General features: G+C 36.4%; 1 protein-coding gene across 2 annotated transcripts in view; it reads right to left on the reverse strand.

Moving 5' to 3' along the window:
- Positions 1-20,372, reverse strand: part of GABRA3 (gamma-aminobutyric acid type A receptor subunit alpha3) — a 388,210-nt gene that overhangs the window by 111,794 nt on the left and 256,044 nt on the right. For both annotated transcript variants that reach the window (XM_059158037.1, XM_059158036.1), the window contains exon 5: positions 8,109-8,329. In XM_059158037.1, coding sequence (XP_059014020.1) covers positions 8,109-8,329 — 221 coding nt within the window. The remainder of the gene's footprint in view (positions 1-8,108; positions 8,330-20,372) is intronic.

A 20,372-nucleotide genomic window follows, 5' to 3' on the forward strand; every position in this document is an offset into this window, starting at 1 on the left:
GGAATAAAAATGCAAAGAAAGCTATGTACTGTTCTCTCCAAGAGCTGAAGCTTTGCAGTCCTCTATGATCAGTAAACTTGGTACCAGGCAGTTTTTTGTCCTGGTCTTCTGAAGGTGGGGCCCGTTTACTGATTCTCAGTGGACTTGCCCTATTGCAAATGTGCCTCCCTTACACAGAGGTAGGGATCAGTGTAAGTGGCTCCAGATTCCACAATGTGGTGCCATTTTGCTTCCTGAAGGCTTTCAGCACTGATGAGTGGGATGACTATGGTGGCGCCCCACTCTCTAGCACCTGGAGCTGAAAGTTCATGCCCTCCACTCTTCAGGAAGCCCTCACAGAAAAACAATCAATCACTCTTGTCTCTCCATTTTCCACTAGAACTCTGTGTTTACCGGGCCTGTGACTAAGTGTTTTTGTATCAGGCACATGCCTGAATTTCAAAGCTCCAAATTTTATGGACTTGTGGTACAGACTTACTCTGCTCCTTCCAGGGGAAAGAGAGGGGTATTGTCCTGCCTCTGACTTTTGCTGGAACATGCCCAGGAAATCACACGACTGTGCAGCATTTCAGTTTATGGCAACACAGAATAGAAATCCAGCACTTATACTTGTTTTCAGCCAGCTTCCATGCTTCTATTCCTGGGAACAGTATAACACTTAGATGACACCCTTTCTTCTTGTGACCCCAGGGATCCTGAGATCATGCTGTCACACCTGGGATTCTGCCCTGCTTTACCACCAGAGTACCTTTAAACCAGGGACCTCCCCTGACTCCAGCAGACTTCTAAACATTCTGATTTTGTATTTCACTACTTATGATACTTTGTGATAACCTTCTTGAGCAGGTTCTCTTCCCTCTGTAGCACCTCAGCTACCACCCAATTCAACCCTTCATACCTCCTAACTTCCAAAAGGTGGTCACTTTTCTAATTGTAGACTTGCAGCTTTTCTTTCTTCATATTGCCAATTGATTTCTCAGGTGGTCAGAATGATTTAATAACTATTTAGATGTATTTTAGGTATGACACAAATTTAGGGTCTCCCTACTTCTCCTCCACCATCATAATTCCTCTTCCATTTTTTAGATTGATTGATAATTGATTGATTGATTGATTTTAGAGAGAGAGAAGGAGAGCACAAGTGTCAGGGGCAGAGAGAGGGAGAGACAATTTTAAGTGGATTCCACACTGAGCAGAGAGCCTGACATGTGTCTCTGTCTCAGCACCCTGAGATCACAAGAGTTGGGTGCTTAACCAATTTCATGACCCAGACACCCTTCCCATTTAAAATTTTTAAGCTTCACTTTCTGGATCAGTTCAATAGGGATAATAATGTTTATATTGAATAATTTTTGTGAAGATTGGAGATATTTACATAAAGTGTCTAGCACATAGTAGGTATCCAACACAAAGTAATTATTATTATTGTTAGAGTATTATCATTCATACATATAGCTCATCTTCTTCTTTGTATTCTTCTAATCTACCTTACACATTGTTACCAGAGCAATCTTTCTAAAATGAAAATCTGTGCCATCCCCCTGCAATAAAATCTTTAATGGATCCCCCTCATTTTTATGCTAATGTAGCTCATAAGAATCCCTCTCCACCCTAGGTCACTTCTCTGCACTTTACTCTATGGTTCAGTCATACTGAATTTCCTTTTGTTTCTTTAGTGTATCATTACTACCTCTCTCACTTCATTCTCCTGGACTTTATACCTGCTGTACTCTCTCTGTGGAACATTTCCTACCTATCTTTTAGTCGAATTTATTTCTACCATCTTTTAGATCTCAGTTTAAAACTGATTTCCTCTGGAGCGTCTGGGTGGTTCAATCAGTTAAGCGTCCAACTCTTGATTTTGGTTCAGGTCATGATCTCAGGGTCAGGAAATTGAGCCCTAAATCCAGCTCCATGCTGAGTGTGGAGCAGATTTTCTTTCTCCCTCTCTCCCTGCAGTACCTCCTAATTCACACACTCTCTCTAAAAAATGTAATTTCCTCTGAAATCAATTGTGGGTATTCTCCCACAGATTCACTTCCTTATCCCTGCTATATGATTCCACAGCCCTCTGTACTTCTCTGACCTTAACACTTATTCTGTTATCATTATTGTTTGTTTTCCCCACTAGAATGTAAGTTATATGAGGTCAGAGGCCACATTCCTTTTTACTCACTATTTTATTCCTAGTGTCCAGAATACTGTTTGGATCTCATTAAGCTCTCTAGAAATATTTTTGGAAGAATAGATTAATGAAAGCTCTAACAAGAGGCATGAATTTTCTGATTCATGATGACAGTTCATGCATACCTAGCTTTGCACATGCTATCTCCTCTACCTGGAATACCCTCCTATGCCTCACTTCATCCCTCATCTGTTTAAGAGTTACCTATACCTCCTTCAAGATTCAAGATATAGGATTAATTGGCTCTTTTTACAACTTTATTTGATGCCTCTGCATAAATTTTGTTGTTCCTTACCCTGTGATTCCATAACATTTCTATCCCCCTCAGTTTAAGGCTTTTATACTATTGTATAAAATATATATATTGTGTATCTATCTGTGCACAATGTCTGCTTTAACTTTTAGACTGTAATGTCACAAAAAGCATGAGCTGTGTCTTGTTTATCTCTGTAGCTCAGCACACATTCCAAATAATAATCAGTGGAACTTGGATTTTACTGCTTTCTGTATTATGCACATTTATATCCAATAGGTATAAAGAACAATACAATGAATATATTTATCAAGATTTTCATCAATAAATGTCATTAATAGAAATGAAGTTTTCTATATATCCATGTCTGTAAAAAAAGGAAAATATTTTCTAAACATATATATCATCCTGATCTGGGCTTCATCTTCTCTGTACTGTTTTAATTTTAGTATATGTGGTGCTGAAGCAAGCAGCAGGTAATGAGCTTTGGCCTGCATTTTTATGGTTATCCTGAAGTCCCAAGATGAGGTTTCACTCTAAACTGCCCTAGTTACATAGCTATGCAGTCCTTTGTCAAATTTTTCTAAGAAGCTGAATTTCTGTAGTTTTCCATGGAATCCAGATAAGATTTCCAAGGGTCAAAATAATAATGTCGTAGAATAATACTTCCTGAAAAATTCTAAGTGTTCTTTTGGACCTTATCTAATTCACATTTTTCATGTGTCTGTAAGAAAGGCAGCACTTACATTATTATCAGAATGAGAAAGTAGATAATTTTTGTCTTACAAAAGGTCACTCGATGAATAAATTATGGGGTCAAAAATAGAGCCAAGCTCTAATATTTTCAGTTTGGAACCTAGGTCTCCCTCCAGACACACCCTCCTGGGTCTGAAGTGAATCATCTACTATGTAAGAGAACCAAAGACTTCATCATGCTTCTGAACTTCTGTACCTCCTTTAACACAAGGGAATTCCACATAGTTGCCTGTTTTATCAAACTCCACTTTCTTGTCCAATTCATATTAGAATGAAGCACTCAATAGTCATCTTCTTCCCATTTATCTAACCTTATTTTCAGGTGACTAATCCTTTGATCTGCTTCATCTTCTATACTCCTCAATCTTCATATTTCATCATTTTTCCATCTTTTTCATATTTTAACATTCCCATCCTCCTCTCTCCTTTCTTCTCTCTTTTTCACTCCTCCTCTAAAACAAAACTAACATTGATCTTTTTTATTTTATTATTCATTCTCTTAACTATCCTGTTCTCATTCATTCTCTATTCTTCCTCCTCAGTCTCTATGTGTTGATTTCCTTGCCTGCCCATCACTTTCTTTTCATTTTCTTACAGCGTTTTTAGCCATCCACATCTCATCATCCTCATCCATCCTTCCAACTACCACATTGCACAGCCCCTCCTCTGCTTCATTCCTTCACCAATTGTTTACACCCCCATCTCCTCTTCAAACAAGTATGCCTCCTTTACATTTTCCCACTTATGTTCTATTGTCTTCAAATTCTCTTCAAATAATACCTCTACTCTGTCCTATCCTTCCCATCTCCTTTCCTATCTTTATCTAGCCTCATATCCTTCCATTCAGGACAAGAAGACTTGTCCCTCTTCCTTTATAAGTAAAACTTTCAATGTAGTTTTGATGACATTCTGCTTACAGTTTTCTCTGGCAACTTGGTGTCAGCAAAACCTCATTTCTACTATACTTTCAATCTGTGTCTCTCTGCTATTGCACAAATAAGAATCAGTATTTACATTAAAAAAAAGCAATTATTTTCTTCTATCCCTGAATGTATCTATAATATACTCATTGCTTTCATTTTCAAACAAGCTCCTAGGAAGTATTTTCTGTGTTTACTATTTTCACTACTTCTATGTCAATTCCTAAAAACTCACTGCTGCACTAAACACTACACTTAAACAATGTATGTGAAGAAGAGCAATGCCTTCCATGTTGTAAAACCTAATACATTTAATTCCCTATATTATTTGTTCTCTTTGTAATAACCAATAATGTTATAAAAATATATTAATAATGATAAAGATATATAAATAATTATAAAGATAATGATTAATAATGATATCATTATATGTAATAATGATAAAGATCACTATTTAATGATAAATAAAGATATTTATATATAAATAATGATTAATAATGATAAAAAGCTGAACTTGCAGCCAAACTGCCAGAGTATGAATGCTGACTCAACCATTTACTACCTAGGTGATTTTTAAATTTTTTCTTACCCACTCTTGTCTCAGTCTCCTCATCTGAAAAGTGGAAATAATAGTACCTATCTCACAGGGTTATTGTTTTATAAAAGTTAAGTGATAAGAACAGTGCATGGCACACTGTAAATACTGTATTGATGTTAATGATAATATTTATGCTATTACTGAAATTATTATTTTTATTATTATTGATCACTGTGAGCTTTTTTGAAACCCTTTACTCCTTTGATATATCAGTCAAAATGGGTCAGGTTAGCATGTAGTAACAAAAAATCTCAATGTCCTCAAACAAAAAAGATGTACTTCTCACACTACTTGTCTATCTCGGGTTTTAGTGAAGGGGAGACTGTCTTCTATGTCATCTTCAATAAAGGATACAGAATGATAGAGCCAAGGACACCTGGCATAATGTTACTTACTGTGGCCATGGAGAGGAACATGGAAAATTATGTATTATCCTTCCTCAGAAATGATTCATGTTATTTCCAGTCACATTTGGTTAGCCAAAGTCATCTATCTATGCCTAACTTCAAGGTTCTATGGAAGTACAATACAACCACAAAGCCAGAAGGACATGGATTAAAAATATGGAAAGTAAAAGTATTGACTATCACACTCAGTTTTCAAGATACTGCACACCAGGGGTTCTACCAAGACGTTTCTTTTTCTTCTTGGTCTCCTTCATAGGTTCCTCTTTTTCCCCTTCTACCTTAATGATAATGATGCTACAGGACTGGATCCTTGGCATAATTTTCTTCTCACTCTGCATACTTTCCTGAAGTGATCACATACATTCATATGGTTGTCCCAATATACTAACAATACCAAACTTTATATCTCTAGCTTATAACTGTCTTCTGATCTTAATATTTGTATATCCGGGACGCCTGGGTGGCTCAGTTGGTTAGACGACTGCCTTCGGCTCAGGTCATGATCCTGGAGTCCTGGGATCGAGTCCCACATCGGGCTCCCAGCTCCACCTGGAGTCTGCTTCTCTCTCTGACCTTCTCCTCGCTCATGATCTCTCCCACTGTCTCTCTCTCAAATAAATAAATAAAAAATCTTTAAAAAAAAAAAAGATTTGTATATCCAACTGCTATTACACACCTATCCCTAGATAATCTATAATCATTTAAAGCTCATCTTACCCAAAAATTAACCTTGCAGATTTATCCTAACTTTCTTCCAACTTTTATATGATCTGCCCCAGTTTTCAGCACCATCATTCGCCCATGTTATTTGGGTACTTATAACCTTAATCCCATCCTTCCTGTCATTCTAACATTGGCTGTTTTTACTATTTCCTCAATGTCTCTCCCCTTCTCCATCTTAATCTGCTGCTCTGAATGAGAACTTTACCACTCCTTGCCCAGATTATTTAAGCTGTCTACTAACCCATTTCTATAACTCCAGTTTTGTTCCTTTCAAATACATTCTTTACACTGTAACTGGAGTGGCATATGTAAATCAAAAACTGACCACCTCATTCTCTTGCTTCTGTTGAAGGAAACCATTCCATTGCTTGTAACGGCTAACTTGGTTTTCTCTGCCTAAAATATACTTCCTCTTTCCTCCCCTTAACATCTACAATTATCTTGGCTACATTCTACTTACTGAATAGTACAAAAATGAATGCTAATACTAATAATCAGGTGCTCTAAAACACACATACAGATGCACACACATATATATATACACACATATAAATATATACATTTACATATATGTGTGTATACACACACATACATACATATGTAAATACATAAGATCTGAGAAAAGATCAATGAAATATATATGTTAATTTTATTGATCTTTTCTCCAGATTATTCTTCCCTTCTCTCCACCTTCTTTTTCCCACTTCTATCCACTTTCCCTCTTTTCTTTATCACTCTTTATTCTATTCTCATTTCTTCTCTAGTTTCTCAGCTCCTCCTCTATAATTCAACTTTTCTCTCAAGTACCCATTTGGTATCCATTCTTCCTTGCCTATCTTCTCCTCTACCAAATTCTTTCAGGAAAAACATCAATAAAGAGCAAGTTTAAGGTAATGGAAGACTAGGATATGGGAAAGGACACTTCATGTATTCACCACATATTTCAGTTTCATTGTACAAAACAACAACAACAACAACAACAAAAACAACAGCCACAGAATCTGCACTGAAAGATCAAATTTTTTCCATTCAATAATGTTAATTCAGTTACTTAAAACTGATATTCATTAATGTGTGAGGGAGCTTTAGGACAACTGGCAGAATAGGAATTAACAAAAACACAAAACAAGAACCATGAAAGTTTTTTAGTGTTTAGGGACAAAGAATATTATGGAACTGGAAATGTTTTTAAAGTCATTCTTTTTGAAGGCAAAATTACGATATATATATCGTATATGTGTGTGTGTGTGTGTGTGTGTAAGAATTATATTTATTTATTTTAAAGATTTATTTATTTTAGAGTGAGAACATGAGACGGGGAGAGGCAGAGGGAGAGGAAGAGACAAAATCTCAAGCAGACTCTGCCCTGAGTGTGGAGCCTGATGCAGGGTTTGATCTCACAGCATTGAAAGCCTGACTTGAACCAAAACCAAGAGCTGGATGCTTAACCAACTGAGCCATCCAGGTGCCTCTGTATATAAATGATATTTAAAGAAACATTCTAGGGGCACTTCACTGGCTCAGTTGTTTAAGCAGCTACCTTTAGCTCAGGTAATAATCTCAGGGTCCTGGGATTGACACCTGCATTGGGCTCCCTGCTCAGTGGGGAGTCTGCTTCTCTCTTTTCCTCTTCCTCTGCCCCTGGCCCTGCTTGTGCATTCTCTCTCTCAAATAAATAAAGTCTTTTAAAAATTTAAAAAAAAGAAACATTCTTAGGTTAATTAGATACCTCACTTACATCAAACTCCTCAGGATTCCCAGGCAATGTGGCATAAAAGATATGTTGTAATTTTTTATATATTATATATAACATTGTGTGCTTCTGAAAATATCCATCATTATCTCATTTGATTCTCACAATTCTGCATTATAGGGAAAGTTTTTTGCTGCAGTTAAACAGCTTATTTTGACTATCACAGTGCTCTTCCTGTGTATATAGCTGTGAGTCTTTGAATTTAAGACCTTTGAATATGTATATGATTACATGTTAGGCTATATGTGTCTCTGAGTATGGATACATTTATACATCTTGAACATATATCTCTGTGTGTCTGAGAATGTTCATATGTTCAACTCTCTTATTTATTTGTATATCTATAATATATGTCTCTATGAATGTGTGTACCTGCAAATATATAAAGCAGTATATACTAAATGTCCATTTCTAATCTGTAAACTTAACAGAACTTTCAATAGATAGCCTAAAACATGCTGTTTTCAAGCCCTACCCTGAATATGCTTTAGATGGGAGGTATCACTCACTGACCTCATTGTGTAGAGGAGGGTTCCATTGTCCACCAGTCTGAGCAGCTTGTTAGGTGTGGTCATGTTATGGGCTACTGATTTCTTGCCATTGTGAAAGAAGGTGTCAGGGGTCCAGATCTTACTAGCTAGGAGATTGTTCAGTGGAAGGATCTTCATGGGTCCATCAAATTTCAATCTTTCATCATGCCATGTCTGTCGAAAAAATACATCAATGGTGTACTCCTAGGGACAAAAAAACAGAGAATAATGAACATAGTTCTGATGAGGACCTATAGTGCCCTTAACAAATATTAATCAATTTGCAATATTTCCTCCAATGCACAGAAGCAGCAGTATATTAATAGTACTTACTGGAAGTATGGCAAATGATTATGATTGAAAAATGAAGCCATGGTGATCAATAATTATGAAAATAACATATCTGACAAGATTTTGTTGAGGAAGTTCACTGCCAACAATTCCTCACATGTCATACAAGCTGACACAAGAGTGCTTTATGAAAAGGCAAGAGCTCTGTTCTCTATGCAGTAGCATCTCTAATAAGAACAAACTCCTTACCTTGTCTCCTTTACTAAATGATCCAATATGAACATTAAAGGCCAATATTACAATCACCAGAAAATGAAAACCTTAAGTTTCAAAACACATTTCAGTTGAGTCTCACAAAATACAACTGATGAGTTTATATTTTTATTATCTTTGATAAATAAGGAATTCTTTCTTATAAATAAAAATAGACAAACAGAAAAATGGGTAAATAGCATACCAGAAAATTCATAAAATAGATAAAAATGCTAATAAACATGCAATTTTTTTTTCAAAATTGCTGTTAATCTAACTATAAATTAAAATAACAAATGTTTCAGGTTTTCGTAATAGCTGACTAAACTGTTTGGCTATACCTTCCTTTAGCTATTAATTATAAAATTAAAACATAAAGAGAGAAGATTAGAAGAAGGGAAAATAACCTATTTGAAAGCAATGGGGTACAAATGTAAGCAGACAAAAACTTGAAGAAAATTTACCCTTAAAAGATGGCAGTAGCAATGTGTGCCCCCCAAACTTAGAATTCCTGTGGCAGATACTACAGATTTACTGGCTCAAGGTGGGAAATAATATGGAAATTTAGGGGTGGTACTCCTGGGAGCAAGACAGTCACAGAAGGGATGAGATCCCAAATCTGCATATATACTCTGCCCCAAATTTTGGCTATTACACTACACACATATGAACAAGACTTTGGGACTCTGTTAAAAAAAATGCAGGCAGAAACCAGAGGGTAGTCTTCCACTAAATAACAGATGACAAAACTATGCTGAGTGATGTTTGTAAGCTTGGCAGAAATCAGAAAAATGCACTGGCTTAATATCTCAGAGGATAGGCCCCAAGGCTAGTCAGAGAGCTGAAAATTCAGGATAAAGTCCTGGAAGCAAGAAAACTGAGAGGTTGAGTCCCCAAATCTCAGTGCAAACCTTACCCAGATCTCTGATCACTAAACTGCCCGAGGCATGGGGGACACTTTTAGATATCCAGATATAATAAAGAAGCTGCCTAAAACTCTGTGGCTTAAAATACCTTAATGACTTTTAGTCATATGTAAGTTTCAATATCCTTCTCTTACCTAGAAAGCACTTCATAAATTGATCCTTATCTTCTTCTCTGAGCTCTTCTTCAACTACTCTTCCCTCTACAAATCAGCCAGTCTGGCTTTTCTCTTTTTCTAGCATACCAAGCACAGTTCTGATTAAGGATTAGAATATTATATAAATATCTAAATTGGGACATATTTGAGAGTCAGAAGAGTTTTTATCAAAAACTACGATAGGACAATTGGTATAAATCAAGACTGTTCTGGGTAAAAAGGTAGAACTAGACTCCCACATAAAGCCAAGACCCTGAATGGTTCCAACTTCAACAAAAAGGAGAACTAGGGAAAATGTACTAGATAAAACCATTCTACAACATGAAAATTCTAAAAGGAAATGTGTCTAACCAAGCATGGATACTGGATGGAGAGGGGTTTAAGGGAAGCATTTCTACTGAGATTTAGCAACCTCAAATCTAATTTTACATGGGATTGATGCCTAAATACACAGTATCATCCTGATTTTGAGTTTACAAGCTGAGAAATTAACATAGGAATTTGCTTCAATGTGGGGATACCTCTACTGCCTGAATTCTCTTCTAGGACTTTTATGGTTTCAAGTCTCAGATTCAGATCTTTAATCTGTTTTGAATTTGTTTTTGTGTGTGGTATAAGAATATGTTCTAGTTTCATTCTCTTACATGTTGCTGTCGAGTTTTCTCAACACCATTTGTTGAAGAGACCATCTTTTCCCATTGGATATTCTTGCCCCCTACGTTGTTTACTTGACCATATAATTGTGAGTTTATTTATAGGTTTTCTACTCTATTCTATTGATGTATGTGTCTATTTATGTGTTATTTCCAAGCTGTTTTGATTACTATAGCCTCTGAATGTAACTTGAAATCTGTAATTGTAGTTCCTTCTATTTTGCTTCTCTTCTTCAAAATTGCTTTGGAAATGGGTGTCTTTGCGATTTCCATATAAATGTTTGGATTTTTTGTTCTAGTTCTGTGAAAAATGCTGTTGGTAGTTTGATAGGGATTGCATTAAATGTTTAGTTTGCTTTAGGTTATATACATATTTTAACAATATTTGTTCTTCCAATCTATGAGCATGGAATCTCTTTCCATTTATTTGTGTTGTCTTCAATTTTTTGCATCAATGTTTTATTGTTTTTAGTGTATATGCCTTTCTCCCTTTGCTCAAGTTTATTCCTGGGAGTCGTATTATTTTTGGTCCAGTTGTAAATGGGATTGTTTTCTTAATGTTGCTTTCTGCTGTTTCATTGTTAATGTATAGAAATGGAACAGATTTCTGCATATTGATTTTGTATCCTGTGGATTTACTGAAATCATTAATCAGTTCTAGTTGGTTTTTCGTGGAATCTTTGGGGTTTTCTACATATAGTATCATATAATCTGCAAATAATGAAAGTTTTACTTCTTTCTTACTGATTTGGATGCCTTTTATTTCTTTTTGTTGTCTAACTGCTATGACTAAAGCTCCCAGTACTATGTTGAAAAAAAGTGGTGAGAGTAGACATCCTTATCTTATTCCTGACCTTAGGGGAAATGCTCTCAGTATTTTCCCATGGAGGATGACGTTGGTTGTGGGATTTTCATATGTGGCTTTTATTATGTTGAGGTAGGTTCCCTCCAATTCTACTTTGTTGAGGGATTTTTTTTATCTTGAATGAATGTTGTATTTTGTGAAATGCTTTTTCTGTATCTGTTGAAATCATCATGAGGATTTTAATCTTTTCTTTTATTGACATGATGTATTTTAATTGATTTGTGAATACCGAATCACCCTGCATGCTGAGAATAAATCCCACTTGATTGTGATGAATGATTTTTTTAAAATATGTTGTAATCCGGTTGCGAATATTTTATTTAGGAATTTTGCATTCATGTTCATGAGAGCTATTGACCTGTAGTTTTCTTATTTGTGGTGTTTGTCTTTATCTGGTTTTGGTATCAGGGTGATACTGGCCTCACAGAATGAACTTAGAAGCTTTCCTTCTATTCTTTAGAAATGTTTGAGAAGAATAGGTATTAACTCTTATTTAAATGTTTAGTAGAATTTCCCTGTGATGCCATCTAGTCATGGACTTTTGTTTTAAAATTGTATTTCTAAGGTGTTGACTATTTCTCCTCCTTCATTTCTAATTTTGAGTACTTTTTTTTCTCTCTCTTTTTGATGAATCTGACTAGAGGTTTATCAATTTTATTGATCTTTTCAAAGAACAAGTTCCTTGTTTCACTGATCTATTCAATTCCTTTTCTCATTTCTATATCATTTATTTCTGCTCTAATATTCTTTTATTTCACTCCATCTGCTGGTTTTGTTTGGTTTGTTGTTCTTTATCTAGCTCCTTTGAGTATAATGTTAGGTTGCTTATTTGAGATATTTCTTGTTTCTTGATGTGGGCCTGTATTTCTATAAACTTCCTCCTTTAGGACCATTTTTTGCTGTATCGCAAACATTTTGGACCATTGTGTTTTCATTTTCATTTGTTTCCATGTACTTTTAATTTTTTTCATTGATTTCTTGTTTGGCCTATTCATTGTTTAGTAGCATATTATTTAACCTCCATGTATTTGTGCTTTTTGCAGATTTTTTTTTTTTTTTTTGTGGTTGATTTCCAGTTTCATAGCATGTTGTCAGAAAGCATGCATGGTATTACTTTGATCTTTTTGAAATTGCTATCACTTGTTTTATGGCCTAAAATGTGATCTATTCTGGAGGATGTTCTACATGCACTTGAAAATAATATGTATTCTGCTGTTTTAGGATAGAATGTTCTGAATATAACTGTTAAACCCATCTAGTCTATTGTGTCATTCAAAGCCACTGTTTCTTTGTTGATTTTCTATTTAGATGCTCTGTCTATTGATGTAAGTGTGTCAAGAGTCCCTTGACTCAACTTTACAGATATACTTATTTTTACACTTTTGTGTTTCCTACTTTTCTTACTCCTATTTATGGTCTTTTTTTTTCCTGTCAAAAAGTCCCCTTTAGTATTTCTTGTAGGTGTTGTTTAGTTGTCATGAACTCCTTTAGTTTTTTGTTTGTCTGAGAAACTTTTTATCTCTCCTTCTATTCTGAATGATAGCTTTGCTGGATAGAGTATTCTTGGCTGCAGATTTTTCCCTTTCTGCAATCTGAATATATCACAATACCCGCTTCTAGCCTGCAAAGTTTCTCCTGAAAAATCAGCTGATTTTTATTGGGTTTCCTTTGTATGTAACTGTCTTCTTTTCTTTTGTAACATTTAAAATTCTTTCTGTATCCTTTTTTTTTTTTTACCATTTTATTACTATGTGTCTTTGTGTGGACCTCCTTGGGTTGAATGTGTTGGGGGATCACTGTGCCTCCTGAACTGGACATCTGTTTCCTTCTCCAGATTCAGGAAGTTTTCAGTTATTATTTCTTCAAATATATTTCCTGTATCCCTTTCTCTCTCTTTTTCTTCTGGGATCCCTATAATATTAATATGATTATGGTTGATGTGGTCTCTGAGTTCCCTAAGTCTATTCTCATTATGCATTATCTGTCTCTTATCTGTTCAGCTGGATTGCTTTCAATTGTTCTATCATCCATGTCACTGATATGATCCTCTGCTTCCTGTAGCTTACATGTGTTCCATCTATTGTATTTTTAATTACATTTATAGAGTTCTTCATCTCTGATATGTTATTTTTTATCTCTTTGTGAAGGGTCTCGCTGATGTCCTCTACTCTTTTCTCAAGTCCAATGAGTATCTTTATGATCATTGCCTTAAATTCTCTATCAAGCATATGACTTATTTCAGTTTCACTTAGATATTCTATTGTGATTTTTTTGTATTCTTTCATTTGGAACAAATTCTTCTGTCTTTTCATTTTGATACCTCTCTGTGTCTTTTTCTCTGTTTTAGGAAAGTCAGCTACACATTTTCCTCTTGAAAGTAGTGACTTTATGAAGAAGAGTTTCTGTAGTGCCCTGCAGTGTAGTGACCCCTGTTCATCAGAACCTGGCACTTCAAGGAAGCCTCCTATGTGTGTTGCTTGCATCCTGCTGTTATGTCTGTGTAGCCTTCCTTTTCAGTCCAGAATTCTGCACTGACTTTCTGCCTGTTGTGGGCTGTGTGTGCACTCTGTGGTGTGAGACCCAGACATACTAGCTCTGAGGGAGAGCATAGACCATAGGAGGGTACAGGGGTGGGATGTTGGTGTTAGCAAAATTTGCACTGAGCTGCTAGTCCTAGGCTGATCCCTCAAATCACAGTGGTAATCAAGGGTGAGGCATGCAGCAGTGGAGGTAGCCAGGGGTACAAAGTATCTGTGCATGCAGTTGCTGGTCAAGGTGCACACGTGGCATTAACAAAGTTTATACTGAGCCACTAGCAATAGGCAGGATCCCTAAGCATGGTGGCCACATGGGTGCAGCACTCCAAGGCAAAAGCAGGGTGGGGCATGTGCAATGTAAATAAAATTTATATTAAGCCTCCATCAGAAAGGATGAATACCCAACTTTTGTAGCAACATGGATGAGACTGGAAGAGATTCTGCTGAGTGAAATAAGTCAAGCAGGGAGAGTCAATTATCATATGGTTTCACTTATTTGTGGAGCATAACAAATAGCATGGAGGACAAGGGGTGTTAGAGAGGAGAAGGGAGTTGGGGGAAATTGGAAGGGGAGGTGAATCATAAGAGACTATGGACTCTGAAAAACAATCTGAGGAGTTTGAAGTGGTGGGGGGTGGGAGGTTGGGGGAGCCAGGTGGTGGGTATTATAGAGGGCACGGGTTGCATGGAGCACTGGGTGTGGTGAAAAAATAATGAATACTGTTTTTCTGAAAATAAATAAATTTTAAAAATTTAAAAACAAATTTATATTAAGTCCAGGACACAGGCCAGCAAGCTTGGAGTGGACCAGTCCTTAGGAAAACTTGCTGGTGGGACACACTGCTAACAATTTAGGTAGCAAGTGTCTGTGTAGTCCCATCTCTCACAGGTGGCTCTGAGTTTATCTGGGGGGGAGGGAAAGAAAATGGCACCACAGCTTCTTTGTTCCCAGAGAAGTTCCCCAATACACTCCACAAAAATATAAACAGATCTCCCTCCAGTTGTGCAAGCTGTCACTTCTATGTTGCTTTTCCTCAGTTTGTTGTCTTTTTAAGGGCAGGGACCTGGCTATCAGTTACCCTTCCAGCTTACCCAATGCTGAGTCAGCTGACTTTTAAAACTCCAGGCTCCAAGTCCTGCCAGTTATACAAATTAATGGAATTCAGCCCCTCTGTTTTTCAAAGCCAGATGTCACAAGGATTTATTTTCCCTGTGTGGGCTCCCTTGTGCTTTCTCCTCTCCATGACCACAGTTCCATCCCTTCTGTGGGCAGCTCTCCACTACTGGGTCTGCCCTTCCCAACCTCTCTGATACACTTCTTCTCTACATTTGGTTGTGAAGTTTATTCTGCCAGTCTTTGGAGCACTCTCTCATTTATTGACTTAGATGTGTTATCTAGTTATAAATATGGGACGGGGCAAGCTTAGGGTCATCTTATTCCACCATCTTGCACTTCTCCACCAAAGAGCATCAGAAAATATGAAATATAAATATTTTTGATAAATAAATGATTGAATAAATCCTCATGAAAAGAACTATTAAAATAAGTTCTTAATGTAGTTGAAAATTAAAATAACAGGAAGATAGAAGAAGGAGCACAACTATTAACCAACATATGGTTAAACTAAACAAATACTGGCTCTCTACAAATGATCATAAGGGCTAACAAAACTAGGTGGAACAAATAACTAGAGTAAATCTAATGGAAGGAGGGAGTAGAGATATGTTGGTTAATGCATTGTTGTATTACTTGGGAAGAGAGTGGAGATATTTAACTTTAGGTCGAGTATGCATGTTAATGTTTAAAGTAACCACTAAAAAATGTACTAGACATAAAATATAAAACTTATAAAATAGTAGAGAAAAACAATTGGGAACATAGAAAATGCTTCAATCTATAGAAGACAAGTAAAAACAAAACATGTAAAAACATGGGGAAAAGAACAAATGACATAGTAGAAACAATATATTCTAAGGATAAATAGTGTAGCCACATGTTATGCATATATGAGTCATGCCTAAAGAAACATAAAAACACAGGTTAAGGGGTGCCTGGGTGGCTCAGTGGGTTAAGCGTCTGCCTTCAGCTCAGGTCGTGATCCCAGGGTCCTGGGATCGAGCCCCACGTTAGGGCTCTCTGCTCGGCAGAGAGCCTGCTTCCTCCTCTCTCTCTGCCTGCCTCTCTGCCTACTTGTGATCTCTCTCCCTCTGTCAAATAAATAAATAAAATCTTTTAAAAAAACACAGGTTAAAAGTAAAGCAATAGAAACATATATATGGGAAAATACTATCAAAATAATGTAGTAAAGCTATAACGTACAGAGTGGACTATAAGACAAACATTTTTCTTTGGGATAAAAATATCATTACATTAAAAAATAAAGTATATTCAATGGAAAAATACCAATTCTAAATTTTTATGTGTGAGATAACATGGACTCAAAATATATAAGACAAATTTGAATTAGAAGGAGAATGTAACACACCCATTGATTCTCAATGAATGAAAGAACAATCAGAACGATTTGTATGATTAAAATAAGAAACTCATTTTATGAGGCCAGCATCACCTTGATCCCAAAACCAGACAAGGATCCCACCAAAAAAGAGAGCTATAGACCGATATCCTTGATGAACACAGATGCGAAAATACTCAACAAAATACTAGCCAATAGGATTCAACAGTACATTAAAAAGATTATTCACCACGACCAAGTGGGATTTATTCCAGGGCTGCAAGGTTGGTTCAACATCCGCAAATCAGTCAATGTGATACAACACATCAATAAAAGAAAGAACAAGAACCATATGATACTCTCAATAGATGCTGAAAAAGCATTTGACAAAGTACAACATCCCTTCCTGATCAAAACTCTTCAAAGTGTAGGGATAGAGGGCACATACCTCAATATCATCAAAGCCATCTATGAAAAATCCACCGCAAATATCATTCTCAATGGAGAAAAACTGAAAGCTTTTCCGCTAAGGTCAGGAACACGGCAGGGATGTCCATTATCACCACTGCTATTCAACATCGTACTAGAGGTCCTAGCCTCAGCAATCAGACAACAAAAGGAAATTAAAGGCATCCAAATCGGCAAAGAAGAAGTCAAATTATCACTCTTCGCAGATGATATGATACTATATGTGGAAAACCCAAAAGACTCCACTCCAAAACTGCTAGAACTTATACAGGAATTCAGTAAAGTGTCAGGATATAAAATCAATGCACAGAAATCAGTTGCATTTCTCTACACCAACAGCAAGACAGAAGAAAGAGATATTAAGGAGTCAATCCCATTCACAATTGCATCCAAAACCATAAGATACCTAGGAATAAACCTAACCAAAGAGACACAGAATCTATACTCAGAAAACTATAAAGTTCTCATGAAAGAAATTGAGGAAGACACAAACAAATGGAAAAATGTTCCATGCTCCTGGATTGGAAGAATAAATATTGTGAAAATGTCTATGCTACCTAAAGCAATCTACACATTTAATGCAATTCCTATCAAAGTACCATCCATCTTTTTCAAAGAAATGGAACAAATAATGCTAAAATTTATATGGAACCAGAAAAGACCTCGAATAGCCAAAGGGATATTGAAAAAGAAAGCCAACGTTGGTGGCATCACAATTCCGGACTTCAAGCTCTATTACAAAGCTGTCATCATCAAGACAGCATGGTACTGGCACAAAAACAGACACATAGATCAATGGAACAGAATAGAGAGCCCAGAAATAGACCCTCAAATCTATGGTCAACTAATCTTCGACAAAGCAGGAAAGAATGTCCAATGGAAAAAAGACAGCCTTTTCAATAAATGGTGTTGGGAAAATTGGACAGCCACATGCAGAAAAATGAAATTGGACCATTTCCTTACACCACACACAAAAATAGACTCAAAATGGATGAAGGATCTCAATGTACGAAAGGAATCCATCAAAATCCTTGAGGAGAACACGGGCAGCAACCTCTTCGACCTCTGCCGCAGCAACATCTTCCTAGGAACTACGCAAAAGGCAAGGGAAGCAAGGGAAAAAATGAACTACTGGGATTTCATCAAGATCAAAAGCTTTTGCACAGCAAAGGAAACAGTTAACAAAATCAAAAGACAACTGACAGAATGGGAGAAGATATTTGCAAACGACATATCAGATAAAGGACTAGTGTCCAGAATCTATAAAGAACTTAGCAAACTCAACACCCAAAGAACAAATAATCCAATCAAGAAATGGGCAGAAGACATGAACAGACATTTCTGCAAAGAAGACATCCAGATGGCGAACAGACACATGAAAAAGTGCTCCATATCACTCGGCATCAGGGAAATACAAATCAAAACCACAATGAGATATCACCTCACACCAGTCAGAATGGCTAAAATCAACAAATCAGGAAATGACAGATGCTGGCGAGGATGCGGAGAAAGGGGAACCCTCCTACACTGTTGGTGGGAATGCAAGCTGGTGCAGCCACTCTGGAAAACAGCATGGAGGTTCCTCAAAATGTTGAAAATAGAACTGCCCTATGACCCAGCAATTGCACTATTGGGTATTTACCCTAAAGATACTAATGTAGTGATCCAAAGGGGCACATGCACCCGAATGTTTATAGCAGCAATGTCCACAATAGCCAAACTATGGAAAGAACCTAGATGTCCATCAACAGATGAATGGATCAAGAAGATGTGGTATATATACACAATGGAATACTATGCAGCCATCAAAAGAAATGAAATCTTGCCATTTGCGACAACATGGATGGAACTAGAGCGTATCATGCTTAGCGAAATAAGTCAAGCAGAGAAAGACAACTATCATATGATCTCCCTGATATGAGGAAGTGGTGATACAACATGGAGGCTTAAGTGGGTAGAAGAAGAATAAATGAAACAAGATGGGATTGGGAGGGAGACAAACCATAAGTGACTCTTAATCTCACGAAACAAACTGAGGGTTGCCGGGGGGAGGGGGTTTGGGAGAAGGGGGTGGGATTATGGACATTGGGGAGGGTATGTGATTTGGTGAGTGCTGTGAAGTGTGTAAACCTGGTGATTCACAGACCTGTACCCCTGGGGATAAAAATATATGTTTATAAAAAATAAAAAATAAAAAATTTAAAAAAAAAAAAAAAAAAAAGAACACAAACAATAAAATAGAAAATGTCAAAAAAAAAATAAGTAATCAGGAAAATGCTACTAATATCAATTAGACACCATTACATGATCATCAGAATGGCAAGAAACCCAAATGATAAGGGGAGCTAAGAGATAGATAGATCTCTATATAGATAGATATATATGTATCTGTATATATATAGACTTAATCACCTCTTAGTAAAACACATTTTTTACAAAAAATAAGTGATCATGTGCTAAGTCACAAAACAAATCTCAAGACACATAAATATTTCATATCCTTCAAACCATCTTTTTCAATATGAGGCATTAAATTAGATTATAAGCAAAGTTTTACATGTAAAAATTAAAAACCCTACTATAAAAATTTCAAGAAACAAAGAAAAACAATAATGGATATTAGGACTGAACAACACTGAAAGCGCTCACAGAATATGAAATCTTTCAGTGGGACACTCAAGTGGTACTTGGAAGGAAATTGATAGCTATAAAGAAACCTTAATGTTAGCCTTAAAAAAATAAAAGCTTAAACTAATCTATCTCAAGAAACCAGAAGAAACACATAGTACCCCAAGTAAAGTAAAGAAAAAGATAATTGACATTTGTGGGAAAGGCAGGGGTGCAGCAGTGACAGGAGCACCTCTGGCTTCTACTTCTGTTTCCTACTTTCCTTCCACCTCCAACCAACCATGGACATCCTGAAACCACCCTGCTCCCTCCACTCCCTGCCACTACTTATGATGCATGTTAGTCCCTGTACTGTGTGCTCCTCCATCTGGCCCATAGATGGTGGAGATCTGATGAGCTTCTAATAAAAAAGGAATAAGTATGGATGGATGGGAGGGAGAGAGGGAAGGAAGAATGAAAGAAAAAAAGTTATCCAAACAAATGCAAAAATTGGTGACACAGAAAACAAAAAATAAAAAATACATATGATAAACAAAACCTAAAACAGGTTACTTTGACAACACTTATAATATAGAAAAGGAGCCCCTGATAAGTTTAATAAAGAAAAAGAGACAAAATGGGGTGAACAACTGGGGATAGGGGTAGGAATACAGATTAAATAAGATTGGCCAAAAAATGTTTATTTTTGAACTGGGTAATTTGTACTTGAAGTTCCATTAAACTATTTTCTGTGTGTATGTGTGTGTGTGTCAGAATGTGTGTGTGTGTGTGTGTGTGTGTGTGTGTTATAATCACTACCATCTTGTAAAGAACAGATAATAGGGTGACAAGAGTAGAGAGGTCTGAGAAGCAGTTTAAATTGGGAACTCCTCTATGAACACAGATACAAAGAATCATGAAAAAAATAATAGTTAAACTAATACATGCATTTAAAAATCATTATCAAGTCTGATTTTTTTCAAGGAATGTAAAAGGTGACCTACATTAGAGAAAACTATTAATGTAATTAACTGTAT

This window comes from Mustela lutreola, chromosome X, assembly GCF_030435805.1.
Source record: "Mustela lutreola isolate mMusLut2 chromosome X, mMusLut2.pri, whole genome shotgun sequence".
NCBI lineage: Eukaryota > Metazoa > Chordata > Mammalia > Carnivora > Mustelidae > Mustela > Mustela lutreola.